Source organism: Saccopteryx leptura, chromosome 5 (genome assembly GCF_036850995.1).
Source record: "Saccopteryx leptura isolate mSacLep1 chromosome 5, mSacLep1_pri_phased_curated, whole genome shotgun sequence".
Lineage (NCBI taxonomy): Eukaryota > Metazoa > Chordata > Mammalia > Chiroptera > Emballonuridae > Saccopteryx > Saccopteryx leptura.
The window spans coordinates 107,407,202-107,421,416 of record NC_089507.1 but is presented as its reverse complement, the minus strand read 5'-3'; the positions used below and the strand labels follow the sequence as shown (position 1 = coordinate 107,421,416).

General features: G+C 35.6%; 1 protein-coding gene across 3 annotated transcripts in view; it reads right to left on the bottom strand.

Annotated features, from left to right (window-relative positions):
- Positions 1–790: 790 nt before the first annotated feature.
- STAM (signal transducing adaptor molecule) overlaps positions 791–14,215 on the bottom strand; it is an 84,488-nt gene continuing 71,063 nt past the window's right edge. For all 3 annotated transcript variants that reach the window (XM_066384518.1, XM_066384516.1, XM_066384517.1), the window contains 6 exons: positions 12,534–12,622; positions 10,324–10,411; positions 9,825–9,879; positions 8,714–8,867; positions 6,817–6,992; positions 791–2,081 (listed from right to left, as the gene is read on the bottom strand). In XM_066384518.1, the coding sequence (XP_066240615.1) occupies positions 1,856–2,081; positions 6,817–6,992; positions 8,714–8,867; positions 9,825–9,879; positions 10,324–10,411; positions 12,534–12,622 (788 nt within the window). In that variant the 3' untranslated portion in view covers positions 791–1,855. The remainder of the gene's footprint in view (positions 2,082–6,816; positions 6,993–8,713; positions 8,868–9,824; positions 9,880–10,323; positions 10,412–12,533; positions 12,623–14,215) is intronic.

Sequence of the window (14,215 nt, the reverse complement as noted above, 5' to 3'; positions counted from 1 at the left end):
CAGGGTAAAAAGCAAATAAGAGAATATGTACTTGATCTTACATGATAGATATTAAAATAAAATGGAAAAATGATACATTTGTCACTGGTAAATAGAAATTCATTAAAAGACAGAGAAAAATACAATATGACGGAAAAAGTATATCAATTAAACTAGAATACTCAAATTGAAATAAAGACTATGATCTATTTGGCAATGTTTATCAAAAAACAACATATTAAATTTTTTTTGATGTAAAGTTTGAATTCAAATTTTAAAATTTCTATTGGAGGGCAACATACTCTTAAGTCAGAAAAACACAACACCAGGGTAAAACACTTATGTTGAAGACGGTACTTTGAATTTGCAACTGTAACTTGGTCACCATTAAGATTCCTTGCCAAAGATGGAATCATTTGTCAAAGGGAAAGAAGACAGTTACCTGATTATAATGGTCTTAGAAAATACAAATTAAATTTTCATTTATGGTGTAAAATCTGTTAAATCAGTTCATTTAATATTATGTCAACTCAATTTTTTAATTGTTTAAATAGTAGTGTTAAATATTAAATAACAGTACAACACAACCAGGGAAATTTTAAATATTGAAGGAAATTAAAATGTCACTGGAAAACATATTTCATGTGGGTTAAAAAAAAAGTATCCATTGAAAAATATTCCTGAAAAGGAAGCCAACAGAATTCCACTAAAACTTTAAAAAGTTGAGAGCAGCCCCATAATCTGTTTTGAAATAGAAGAATAAACATACAAACTGTTAAGTAAAGCCAGGAATATTGATTACTTTGAAACATCTGCTTATATCCATTTTAATGAAGAAGTAAAGGATACAATGTGTTAAAGACATATTTAAAAGACTAGTAGTAGGATAAGACAAATGAATCATTTTTTTTATATCCCAAATAATTCCAGTGACTCTGAAAGTGTAGTGTTATTCAGTTCCTTTCCAGTTTAAATTTTCTACCCGCTGCCTCTATCTTTGGTGTCACTGCCACCAATAAACACAGTATACAGTTTACAAACCTAATTACTATCTTCAACTAGGAAAAGGTAAATCAACATTATTTCTTTAAAAATAAGATATAATGATCCTACTTAATTTTGTCTCGTGGTCCCACAATATTCTGAAATATCATGCCAAATGTGAAAGTTTAAAAGGGAACATCACTGGCTATAACTGCACCAAAAATGTAGCTACTGTATGCTGGTGTGATGACAGCTAGTAGTATGTAGAGGCTACAGAAAGCATAATGCACATGTTTAGCTTACAATCAAAGGGAAGTTCAGTTTAATATAAAACTGAAACGTGACAATGAGTGCCTTCATGTCAATATGTTACAGCTTTGTTCTCTTGCAGTTTAAAAGGACAGTGTAATTATCTTTAATTTACACAAAACATTATGAAACGTGGTAGTTGTTCATGATTAAAATAAAATAGCAATGTAAATTAATTTAACAGTGTTAAATATATTCACATGATCACCACTGTGATTCAAAATAGCCACTAATGAAGTTACACAGCATATATGTACACAACATTTGCCACAACAATTTTTGTAAGTTTGACTTTTTGCAGACCAGGTAATTTTATGAGACAAAGAATCTTGTATCAAGTCTTCCATATTATGAAAGGAATTAAATGTTTTAAGTAGTTTCATTCCTCTGGGGAAGGCAGGGGGGAGGGGAGAACCTCTAAAAATTTAGTCGGTGCAAATTGAAGACTTCTACTTTTCTTGAATATTTGAACCGGCTGACCAAGACAGATTCCTATAAGCTGAGGATAAACAAACTTTAAGATATCCAAGAATCTTATAACATTGTCAACGACATTTAGCAGGTCAGAGAAGACTCCCAAATCCTATAGCAGAGCCTTCTGAGAATATGGTTGTTGGGGCTGAGGTGGTTGTTGACTGCCTCCTGGTTGAGGCAGTGTTGAGGATGTTAAAGTATAGTTTGGCACATGGGACACACTAGTTCCTGCGTTCTGGTATATAGTGACATCAGCAGTAGCGGCAGCAGGAGGAGGACTGTACACTGCAGCCTGGCTGGAATATGTAGTTCCTTGAACAGAACTGACCATTGAGCTGTGGAAGGGAAAAATACTCAAATCAATATTGACTTACATAACGCTTAGAGATAAGAAAGCTATTCTTATCTATATTAAACATCCATTCAGTAAATATTTATTTTAAATACCCATAATATGCCAAATATGATGTTACTTTAGGTATTAGGATATAGTAAAAAAGAAGAAGGAAAAAAATTCTCCACCATCATGAAGCTTACATTCAAAAATGATAAATTTGTAATATGTCAAGTAGTAATAACTGGTATGAAGAAAAATAAAGCAGAGTGGGACCAAGAGTTCCTGAGACGAGATTCTGGCTTACGCAGTGTGGCAGGAGAAGGCATTTCAGAGAAGGAAAAATTTAAGCAGAGACCTGAAAAAAGTAAGAGAGGGTATCATGCCGATTATAGTATACAGGAAAACAAGCTGATCAAGCAAAGAGAATGGCAAGCACAGAAGCCTTTGAGAAGAGAAAATGCCAGGCATGCTCAAGGACCAGAAAGGAGGCCATGATGACTGCAGCAGAATGAACAAGGAGGAGAGGACAAAGCAGCAGAATTAAATGGAGTCAGGAGCCATGGAACGCACAGTGCCTCACAGACCATATTAAGGAGTCTGGATTATATGTAAGTGAGATGGAAAGACACTGGTTGAGTCTGGACATAAGAATGATGTGATGTAACTTACATTATAACAAGCTCAATGTGGGCCAAAGATGGCAGATAAGGACCACAGTAAAGTTGGGGAGAGAATCAAAGTATAGTTTTGGATATACCAAGTGAAGTATCTAGTGGGTTCACCAGAAAAGATCATGAAGAGACAGTCAGCTCTTCAAGTCTGGAGACAGTGGAGAGGTAGGACTAGAAATACATATTTGGGAGTCATGAGCACACACCTGGTATTCAGTCATAGGTCTGAGTAAGATCCCCTTGGAAATAACTACAGAGAAAAAGCAGTCCATATTTTGAGCCCTACACCCAGAAATCAGGAAGACAGAGAAGCAAAGAAAACTGATGAGTGGCAGTAAGGTAAAAGCCAAACAAAGAGAGATGGTCACAGTCAAGTGAAGAAAGTATTTCAAAAACCAAATGACCACATTGGATCTGGCAGTATGGAAATCATCAGTCCTTGACTAGAGCAGTTCTGGTAGACTAGGGGAGATGAAAGCCTGTAACCCCATTTCTCTTATTTCCCTGAAAATATACCCCACCACCACATTTCAAGGCTTGGTTTGCATACGCATTCCCACGCTGTGCCTTCCCTCCTGCTGCAACCCATCCGCTGTCAGTGCTCCCGGGCAAGGCGCACTCCACTGTGCACTATCCCATGCCACCAAAAAGTTCCCTCAGACTTGTCTTGACTCGTTGCCTCTGCTTCCTTTCTTCCCTTTCTCAGCCTGATATCTGAGTTCCTACCATGACTAAGACGCTAGTTTAGCTATATAAAGAGAAATACTAACAGCTTTACCATTGAGATTTCCTCCCACGTTTCTATTAAAAATGTAAAACAAACTATAAAATGGGTAATTTTTAAAGTATTGCCTACTTATAAACTTTTCTTCAATTGCTAGATTGTTTCTAAATCAACTACTGGTAAACTCAATGCTCTTGCACCCTGCACAGATTAAACAATTCATCATTATAAGTGCTGGTCTTTTACTGCAACATTCCATCAACTAATGTAGCCACTTAAGTAATGCCTAATGGTGTCACACATTATCATTCAATATGTGTTGCTCTGAAAGATAAAGTGTATCTTTCATGGCTCCCACCACAGACTTTAATCCTTTGGTAACATGTGTTTTCACAACTCCCCATTTTTGAATGCCATACATTAGCTCATAATAGAAAATCTTTTTATACTCTCAGCTAAGAATAACAGAGCTTGAGCATATTTTCTTGGAAATCTTCCCTTAATGTTGAGGCTCCTAAAGCATCCTGCAAGTACCTTTATTTGTAATTTATATATAATTATAATTTATTTGTATGGTTGCCTCTCCTAGCCAGTAAGCATATTGAGGTTAAAAATCTTTAAGTTAATGGTCAACTAATATGATCAGGGAGCCAAGGATGCTCAATGAAGAATGGATAGTTTCTTCCATAAATGGTCCTGGGAGAACTGGATAACCACATACAGAAGAATGAAACTGGACTCCTGTCTTACACCATTCACACACACACACAAAAACTTGAAATGGATTAAAGGTCTAAATGTAAGAGTTGAAATACAACCTATAGAAGAAAATATAGGCAACGATTTCCTGTATGGGATAGCAAAAGAACAGGCAACAAAAGCAAAAATCAACAGTGGAACTGCAAAGAGTTTAAACTAAGAAACTTCTGAACAGCAAAAGAAATCAAATATTGCAAGTTATATATCTAATAAAGGGTTAACATCCAAAATATATCAAGAACTCACATAACTCAAGAGTAAATAAATTAATGACCAGATTAAAAAATAAGCAGAACTAAATACATATTGACCTTGATTTAGAATTAGAAAGCTTGAGTCAAATACAGTTGTTTATATGAAAAATACATTAATAAATAATAATACAAGAATAAACTCTCACATTCTACTATATTTTTATCCCACACTGTATAACTGTTCTTATATATTAAGTTATACATTTATAAATCCTTTTTAAAACTGCCTGAAAGCCTTTGTGAAGACTTTAAAGAATTTAAAAATACATCTCACTGGCCTAACCACAGTCTTTTAAATTCCCACCTTAAACATTAATTTATCAAATATTTACTGAGTTTCCACTAGGTATAAAACTCTGTGCTACACAGTATAAACACAAAGGTAAAAGAAATTCGGCTCCAACTCTCGAGACATGATAGCTTAGTAGGGATACTGACAAGTCTAAAGGTGATCACAAGACAGTCCACAGTGTGCTGGGGTCCTCTGACAGCAAGAGAGCAGAACAGTGTTGAAGTGGTGGGAAGGTGCTCTAGTAAAGATGAAGCTAAGAACAAATAAGTAGGAATTAGCCAGACAAAGAGGGCTAAAGATGTCAAGGAAATGCTCTACAGGGAGCGCCTGATGAAGTGCACAAGTGTCTCTTGAGAGGAGATATTAATAGCTACAGTGTATCAGTAGTCAGGCTCCAGAATATAGTGCAGACCCTGCACCAGGTACTTCACATCTGGAGTGCAGAAGCAGACAGACAGCACAACCCCCAGAGGAGAGCAACAAGGTGTTACAGCTCTAGAGCATGGCATGTTTAAACATCTACCAAATGATTCTCTCATTTACAAGGCCCTGAACTAAGAATGGGTCTCAAGTAATCTCCAAGAACAAGGTAGCTAGAGAGCATGTGATACAGTAACTGACTAGCTGGGAAAGAGGCAGCACTTTTGGAAGACAATAAAATATCTAAGAGGTTCCTACATACCTCATGCACATTGGCTGATTTTTCTTTTTTTTTAAAGATTTTATTTATTCATTAAAGAGAGGGGGAGAGAGAGAGAAAGAGAGAGAGAGAAGGGAGGAGGAGCAGAAAGCATCAACTACCATATGTGCCTTGATCAGGCAAGCCCAGGGCTTTGAACCAGCAACGTCAGCGTTTCCAGGTTGATGCTTTATCCACTGCGCCACCACTGGTCACAATACCTACCTATTCTCGCTTTGTATTTGGTTTTTAAGGCAGTATGCTACTTTTTAAACAATAGCTGCTCTCTACCTGTTTGCTTTACTCCAAGTAAGGGTATTCATTTTTACCAAATTTCAACTTAAAATAAAAAGTCTTAGGACAGGAAAAGCTACACCTTTCTTTTTCTGAGCTACTTTCAGTAGAAAGAACCCTGTTTTTTAATGCCATTTAATAAGCCTCCTCGTTGCCCTCTTTTTAAATATCATTTCACGATACTAGATGTGACCACAAAGTAAAGTTTGCAAATCCCTAAGCATTCTGAGTGTGACTCTTTTAAGGATTAGTACTACAACAGTAAGGGAAGTATAGGAGCATTCCTGGCAACTTCAAAACCGAAGAAAAGGATTCTAGAAACTTTTGTGCCTGTGCCCTCAAGAAATTTCTATTATGAGTCAGAATATCATGACTTCTAGAATTACACACTGATGAATTCTAAGCCTACTTTTGTTTTGAGGGCAAGACTTCAGCTTAGATTCACACTGAAGCAGACAGGAATTTATGTATTTTAAATTATATAATATTTAATCATTTAACTACATGATAGAGAGCATTATAAGTAAATGCCTGTCATTTTATATTCAGATACTTGCCCCATGAACCACAGGGGCAACTAGTTTCTTGCATCATCTGTCTTCAAATGATTCTGCTTGCTGTGGTATATACTAAATTCCAACACACAGCAAAGTGAAGGAAATACATATCTTTAAGAGATAGCCCAGAACCATATATCCTGAAATAATGATAACAAAAACAAGTATAAAAGCTATTTTATACTTGAGGAAAACAATAGTTATCAAATCTGAGTTTCATTAAAGTCCTTAGCAAATACCATTATAGACTCAAGAACAAATTATGACAGAACCAGAAAAAGCAATTCGATGAGTCAGAGAGGACTGGCTTGCTGGCTAGCACTGCTATCCTGCAGGGGCTCCTGTAGAACCCACTCATCACCACAAACAGGGCTAACCATCTGCTATCAGTGATGACATGTGTTCTGGAGTTCTCTTATCCAGTTCTCACGGTTCCAGATGATCAAGGGCACTTAAGAATTTTAACAGTATTAACCCCAAATGACTGTCAATAATCAAATTACTTAGGGTAGGAAGCCTGCGTCTGCTGACTAGGAAGGGCTGGGCTTGCAGATGGTGGAACTGCGCCTTGGCTGAGAGAAGACAGCTGCTCTGGGGGAAGGCTGTAGCTCTGGAGATGGCTCATCTGGGCACTCCCTGCAACCAGGTAAGCACCACTCTGAGGAGGCCCTGGATACACCTAGAACAGTTCATGATAACACACATTAGATTTTCTAAGATTTTAACAGATATGCCAAAATCTCTGTAGGGGCATTCAGTTACAAAATAATAATAATAATAATAATAATAATAATAATAATTACATCCCTGAAATCGTTTTTTATAGTTACTTCTGTTAACAGGCATTTAAGAAAATATTTTTAGTGAAGCTGACTTCTGATGATTTTTATTCTTAAACATTGGCTAAACTCATGTTTATCTCTACCCAGAAGCAGTAAAGGAACTTACCTTAAAATTTTATACTAATATAATCTTTCTCCATGTTGATATTTTAAGTACTTTCCTTAAAGGAACCTCAAAAGATGTTTAAGAAGTATCTCTGAATTCCTTGTTTTTACATCAATCGACTGCGTTTTGTTTCTATATAATTTAGATTTCCTAAATTAAACTTTACTGAACACAGAGCAAACTACCTTTATAAAGCAAAGGTCATTCAGCAAATCTTTTTGTAAAGGCCCAGACAGTAAATAGTGTAGGCTTTCTGGGCCATATGGTCTCTGTCACAAGTACTAAAGTTGACCCATACTGAAGGCAGCCAGAAACATTTCATAAACAAAAGAGAAAGGCTGTGTTCCAAAAAAAGTTTATTTAAACAGATGGGAAGCTGCATTTGGTCGTTGGGCCCTTGTTTACTTACTCTTACATCTGAAACTATACTTGTTTGACTCTGAAGAGACTGAAATCTTAAATCTCCAAAGTCTAAATCACACACCATGTTCTAGTTTTCTGTACTGCTTATTTGATTCCTCTATCTCACGTTTGAGAAGAGAATCCACTCCCTGCAGGCTCTCTCACAATCATCAGGAGACAAGACAATCACCGCAGCTCTTCTCCTAAGAACCTAAAAGCATCACCAAGCATCAGAATCCAAAAGATCCTCATGACAACTATCTCAGTGCTCATAAAAGCAGTATTTTTGTTTTGCAAACTGAACTTGAAGGGCTTGTTTTCTGGACCAAACTGAGATCAAAATCTGTGAGCAAGTGTCATCTAGCCACACACTATTCAGGCCTTGCTGCTCCTCTCTAGGGTTATAGCCCTTCATTTCAGAGAAAATGGACCATGCGTAAAGAAAACAACTAGCCTCTATAATGTTTGTGCCACTCCCATGGATAAATGGAGTGCCTGGCTGACTACTCCTTGTCCCCTGAACTTACCGAGTTTGTGAGAAAGGAACTCTTCCAACAGCTGCCTGAGATGGAGAGGACAAGGGCTTTGACTGCATTACATGTGCTATGTAAGGGAAGGGGGGAGTCCAGATGAAAGCAGCTCAGTGTAAAACCACAAACAGCAGGTACTCAGAAGAACTCAGTAATAATCACTATTTAACCAGAGAATTAGATATAAAGCTTTAAGAAATATACAGATGTTTGGGCCTCCCTCCTGAAGATTAAGATTCAATAGGTCGGGGGTGGAACCAAAGCATCTGTAGTTTTTCAAAAAGCCTGATGGATGACTGTGATGCATACACCTGCAGAAATACAATATTTTTTAAAAAGAACTATTGGTAAATTGTATACTATACATTGTACTTGTCAAATAAAAAAATCTTTTAAAATCTATTTTTATTCAAATATTACTTTTAGAAAGTTTCATATTTTACAAAAACACAGCTATTCCAAATAATGTCAAATATATATGAGAATTTGAAAAGATATACTTGCGTTTTTTAAAGCTTACCTGAGAAGTAGAAACCGCAGATGACTGCATATAATACTGCTGATTCTGTAATTTTGCATACATGGAATACATTGGGTCTTCATTCATTAACTTGGTATACAGTGAAAGTGCTTCCATCACTTTAACATTAAGTTCTGACAGTTCTGAGTGTTTTCTGAAATATTATACAATAATTGGAAACATAACTGCTATTTAAATAATACAATGCTCTAAGACATTATCAAAATAACAAAAGGTGGAACAAGTAGACCCTACTAAAAATTTAACCTGTGACAGAAAATTTCCTATATTTTAGCTGCAGGGCAATCAAAACTAAGACTTAGGTACTGTGCTGGGAGAGCTTACTATACTTGACTTTACTCTGCAATATTTAGGTTTCCCTAAATGTCTACGTTTCCCTAGATAATAACAGATGGGTCATTTGGGCTCTGGTAATGCTATTTATAGCAAACATGATTATAATAGTTAACTCTTATTTTCCAAAAGACTAATATATTGAAGGTCAAATAAATCCTCACTTAAAAAAAAAGAGAGTTGAGTCTAATTCTAATTCCCACATCTAGTAGAAAATAAGTATATAAAAACAAAAATAAACCAGACCCCGGACAGTTGTCTCAGTGGATAGAACATTGGCCTGGTGTATGTATGTACTGGGTTTGATTCTCAGTCAGGGCACACAAGAGAAGCGACCTCTGCTTCTCTCCTTCTTCCTCTTCCTCTCCCCTTTCTTTTCCTCTCTTCCCCCACCCCCTGCAGCCAGGGGCTTGATTGGTTTGAGCATCACCCCAGGCACTGAGGATAGCTTGAATGGTCAGCAAGTCAGTCTCAGGTGCTAAAAATAGCTCATCTGATTTGAGCAGTGGCCCAAGACAAGGGTTGTCAGGTAGATACTGGTGGGGGTGCATGCAGGAATATGCCAATCTACCCTCCTTTCACTTAAAAAATAAATAAATAAATAAATAAATAAATAAAATAGAACTTAAAAAATTAAAAACAGAAGAAAATAAACAATATTAATAAAATAAAATAAAATGGCAGCTCTATCCCAGTATCCAGTTTACAGAGAACCTCAGGGAAGAAGGTGCACAATAGAGAGCGCATGCTCTTTCACCTGTCAATGTCTTCCAGCTTTTCATCAATGAGAGGTCCCATCTGGTGACACATTGCTAATATGACAAGATTTGAAGAAATATAAGAAAACACATCAAAGAAAGCAAATCTCTGACTTGATATTCATATAACTAAAGAATTACAAGATATAATTGGAAATAATAAAAATTATTAATAAACTTCAGTTCAGAGAACCCAAGATTTTCTTGACCTCAAAAATATTAAAATATCAATTATTTATTTTATAACACTCTCAACTGTTGAAAAAAAATATTTGAGTATTTTGAATATTTAATTTGGAAGAAAAGTATAAAAATGTGAATTCTACCAAAGGTTTAAATGGCATATAAATGAGAGACTGGGTCACAGAAGAGTGAGAAATGTTAACATTTTTTATATCATTCTCAATTTTATTTAAATATAAACCACTCTGAAACAGAACAGCAGCTATAACCTCTAATTATCCTTTATTTGCAAAGTAAATGAAAAACAAGGTTTACCTTCAAGATGAAGTAACTCTGGAAGATCTGGTTGATCATCACTGGGATCTGTACTTTGCAACATCTGTAGCAATTGGTCCATTTTGTCCTACAGGAATTAAATAGTTAATGTGGAAAGCAACAAACCGTGATATATTCTCTCTGCTAATTAGATAATGAATAGAGAACTTTTGTAATTCACAGATATGGACTCAGATTTTGTTATGTATTTAGTATCTGTGAACTTTCTTTAAGTACCATGTGAATCCAGAGCCTTGAAAGCTCAATCTACTTATTTTTGAACCTGCCAACAGAGATTCTCTTAAATGAAAGAGAGAGCCACATTTACACTGACAACTTGTAAGTTCTTCAATCTCTTATGTCATGGTAGTGAATTTCACTTTGTTTTAAAGCAGCTGTAGATTTGACATGCTGACAAGTGTAACCTCTCTCTCAAGATGGCATTATTTATGACTACTAACAACTCAGTTATTCTTCCCCAGGGTGAATGCACCAGCTGTTTTAGAAAGGCATACCTCAGCTATATTATAGATGTTCTCTTTCTAAATAGAGGAGTAAGGGCTTAGTCTACATTTTCTTTCCACCAATGTGTCAGTTTATGATTTTTCTATTCTCCTATGTGGGAAAGGCTGGAAGGCATCTCAAGGCAATGACTTAAATCTATATATTACCAAATCATTTATAATAACCAAGGGAACTGATGAAAGCATCATTACAGAAATACCTCTATACATAAGTACATATGTACATGTAGGGTTTTAACAAATCAAATTATAGATCTCACGTATAAAAAATACCACTGTAATAATTAAAAACTTTTCTCCATGCATGGTTTTTACGTGGTTATGCTAAAACATAGGTACATAAAGTAAATAATGTAAAGACTACCAATTCAAAGCAGTTATTTAAACCAAAACAAAAACTATATAAAAGAACAGTTTGAAAGTTTAATTATTAGAGTGAAAGTGTCACAGCATAAAAGAAACTTCTGAAGTCAAAAAAATTTTATATTTTGAAATGGATACTATTTTTCAATGTAAAAGATTCACAATTTTCACTTTAAATAATCCAAAACAGAAGGCACACATCAGAAAAGTTTGCCTACAGCAAAAAAAAAAAAAAAAAGTGGGAGTGGGAGGTTAAAATGAGAGTGAGAGCAACTAACACATGGATATTTTTGTTATGTTCACAGAATACTACTCCCAATTTGAAATTACCTATTAGAGAAATAAGGTTTCTTAATAGACCCCTATACAGGCCCTACATGCATTTTCTTATGTATTGCAATCCACAAATTAACTTTCCCGTATCAAGTTGGATACCTGGCTCCTAGCACAGTCTCCAACAAACTATTTCTCTAAAAGAGCTCTTCAAACTGTCTGCCTCTGGCTCCCCTAAGAGAAGGTTACAACCTATCAGTCCATTCACAATTGTAAAGATGACATTTCACTTTTCATCATAAGTTTAAAATGTTACCAAGAATGTAATTTCCAGAGCATTAAACAGACATTTAAAAATAAAAGTTAGGCCCTGGCTGGTTGGCTCAGTGGTAGAGCATCGGCCTGGCATGCAGGAGTCCTGGGTTCAATTCCCGGCCAGGGCACACAGGAGAAGCGCCCATCTGCTTCTCCACCCCTCCCCCTCTCCTTCCTCTCTGTCTCTCTCTTCCCCTCCCGCAGCCAAGGCTCCATTGGAGCAAAGTTGGCCAGGGCGCTGAGGATGACTCAGTGGCCTCTGCCTCAGGCGCTGGAATGGCTCTGGTTGCAGCAGAGCAACGCCCCGGATGGGCAAAGCATCGCCGGGGATCCTGGTCAGGCGCATGCAGGAGTCTGTCTAAATGCCTCCCTGTTTCCAACTTCAGAAAAATACCCCCCCCCCAAAAAATAAATAAATGTTACACATTCTTTAAAATTCCCCCAAAATCTCAGAAATGTCTGTAATAGCAAAAACACTACAAAAAAACCCCTGAAAACAACCTTAGTGTCCAACAACAGAATAGTTAAATCATGACATATCCATTCTATAAAATATTGAGCAGAAATTTAAAATAATGAGGTACAACTACATGTGCCGACATGGTAAGAATGGGACTATACTGCTTTTATTTTTATAATAAAGAAATACATGCAGTAATTGAATAATTTTTTTAAGACAAAAACATTTCAACTTCAATACTAAGTATGAACCACTCTATGGAGGAAATCACTTACTTCATCAATAAAGGCTTCTTCCGGTTCTGGCTCTATTGTTTCTATCTGAACCTCATCACTGAATTGTACCGTCTTCTTCTCTGTTTTTACTGTGAAACATACAACATTTACCTTTTATTTATAATACACTTAATTTTTATTTGAGAACACTAAGTTTCAAGAGAGAATTTGAGTTCTTTTTTATGTTCCCCTTAAGACGAGAGATTCAATTTAAAGAATGAGGTTGCAAACATAGGCAATAATGACAGACTATTACTTCATGTCAAGATTTCTTAATTTTCTCTTATAAAGATTTTATATTTTCCATAAAAGATACTTTACTAAAATAAGAGGTATAGTTCTGAAACAAAGATTAATCACCTACTACAAAAGAGAGTTTAGTAAACTGGTGAACAGAAAGCAAAATTTCACAATGGCATAAATGAACTCTGCAATTTAAAATAAATCTTTTTAAGTTATCTATTTTTTAAAAAAATTTCATTTCCTAGGCCATACTATTTCAATGCAATGACTTGAAAATCAACTATATGTTTTCTAGTGTGTCACTCAGACTTATTAAGGGAATGACATCCAGGTCAGTCAAGACCTTTATAACAGCCTTAGCAGGGATCTGAATTTTCCATTACATAAGCCTGTATCTTTTAGTTACAATATTCTTTGCAATGAAAAATGATTGTTAAGGAATCCATAAAACCAATGGCCAGAAATACGTATTTCTCTTGCTCAACAAAGCGAACTTTAAAAATCTAGTTAATATAACATTAACTAGTACATATCAGAATATGATTAACATAGCTATTAATCTTCTCCAAAAGAATACCAACAGCTTAACAGAAATGAACTTTCTCTCTGAATTTTTCATCCTTGTATCAACATGGTAAACCAGTATTTATATTGTAAAAATATTAAGAATCAAGATGAAAGGAGGGTGGGCAAGGGGTAAAATTAAGGAAGGGTAATAATATCTATTACATTATTAAATGTGCTTAATGGAATGCATATTACATTTCCTCCAGTGAATCTACAATACAATACTGAGACATGCCCATTTTATAAATGCAGTTAATAGTGGCTAAGAAAGATTATAAATTCTTCCACAAGTGAAAGTTAATAAATGGCAATGCCAGGATTTGAATGCCAATCTATCTGGTTCAACGAGCTCACACTACTGGAATCTGGTCTGCGATTTTACCTCTGAGAACAAGAAGTCACATCACTTCTATATCCTGTGTTGTGTGATCCCATATAAAATGGAATTTCATCCCATTTATAAAGCAAAATTCCAATATAAAAAACAAAACAAAACAGTTTTAGCTGATTTAATTTTTCTTTGGGGAAAAGGAGACATTTGTTACACATATTTTTACTTTTTGTATTTTGAGCTATTAACAAGTAGAAAGCTGAGAGAGCAGAATTGTCTGCTATGCATAAGAGACACACGGTAGGCTTCACATCCTAACAGCTGACCATGCACAAATTTACAGTGCTTTGTCTTATAGGAACTGATACCATTACTATGTACACATGAGTATCTATATATTGTGTGTGCACATATCTAAAATATTTTACTGCATGTGTAAAAGACAGTGCTTTCATAATATCTAATTGCATCTCCACAACAAAAACAAGCTAGGAGGCCAGGTATTTCTACTTGATACATTAAATGAAGTGGTTTCTGTTTC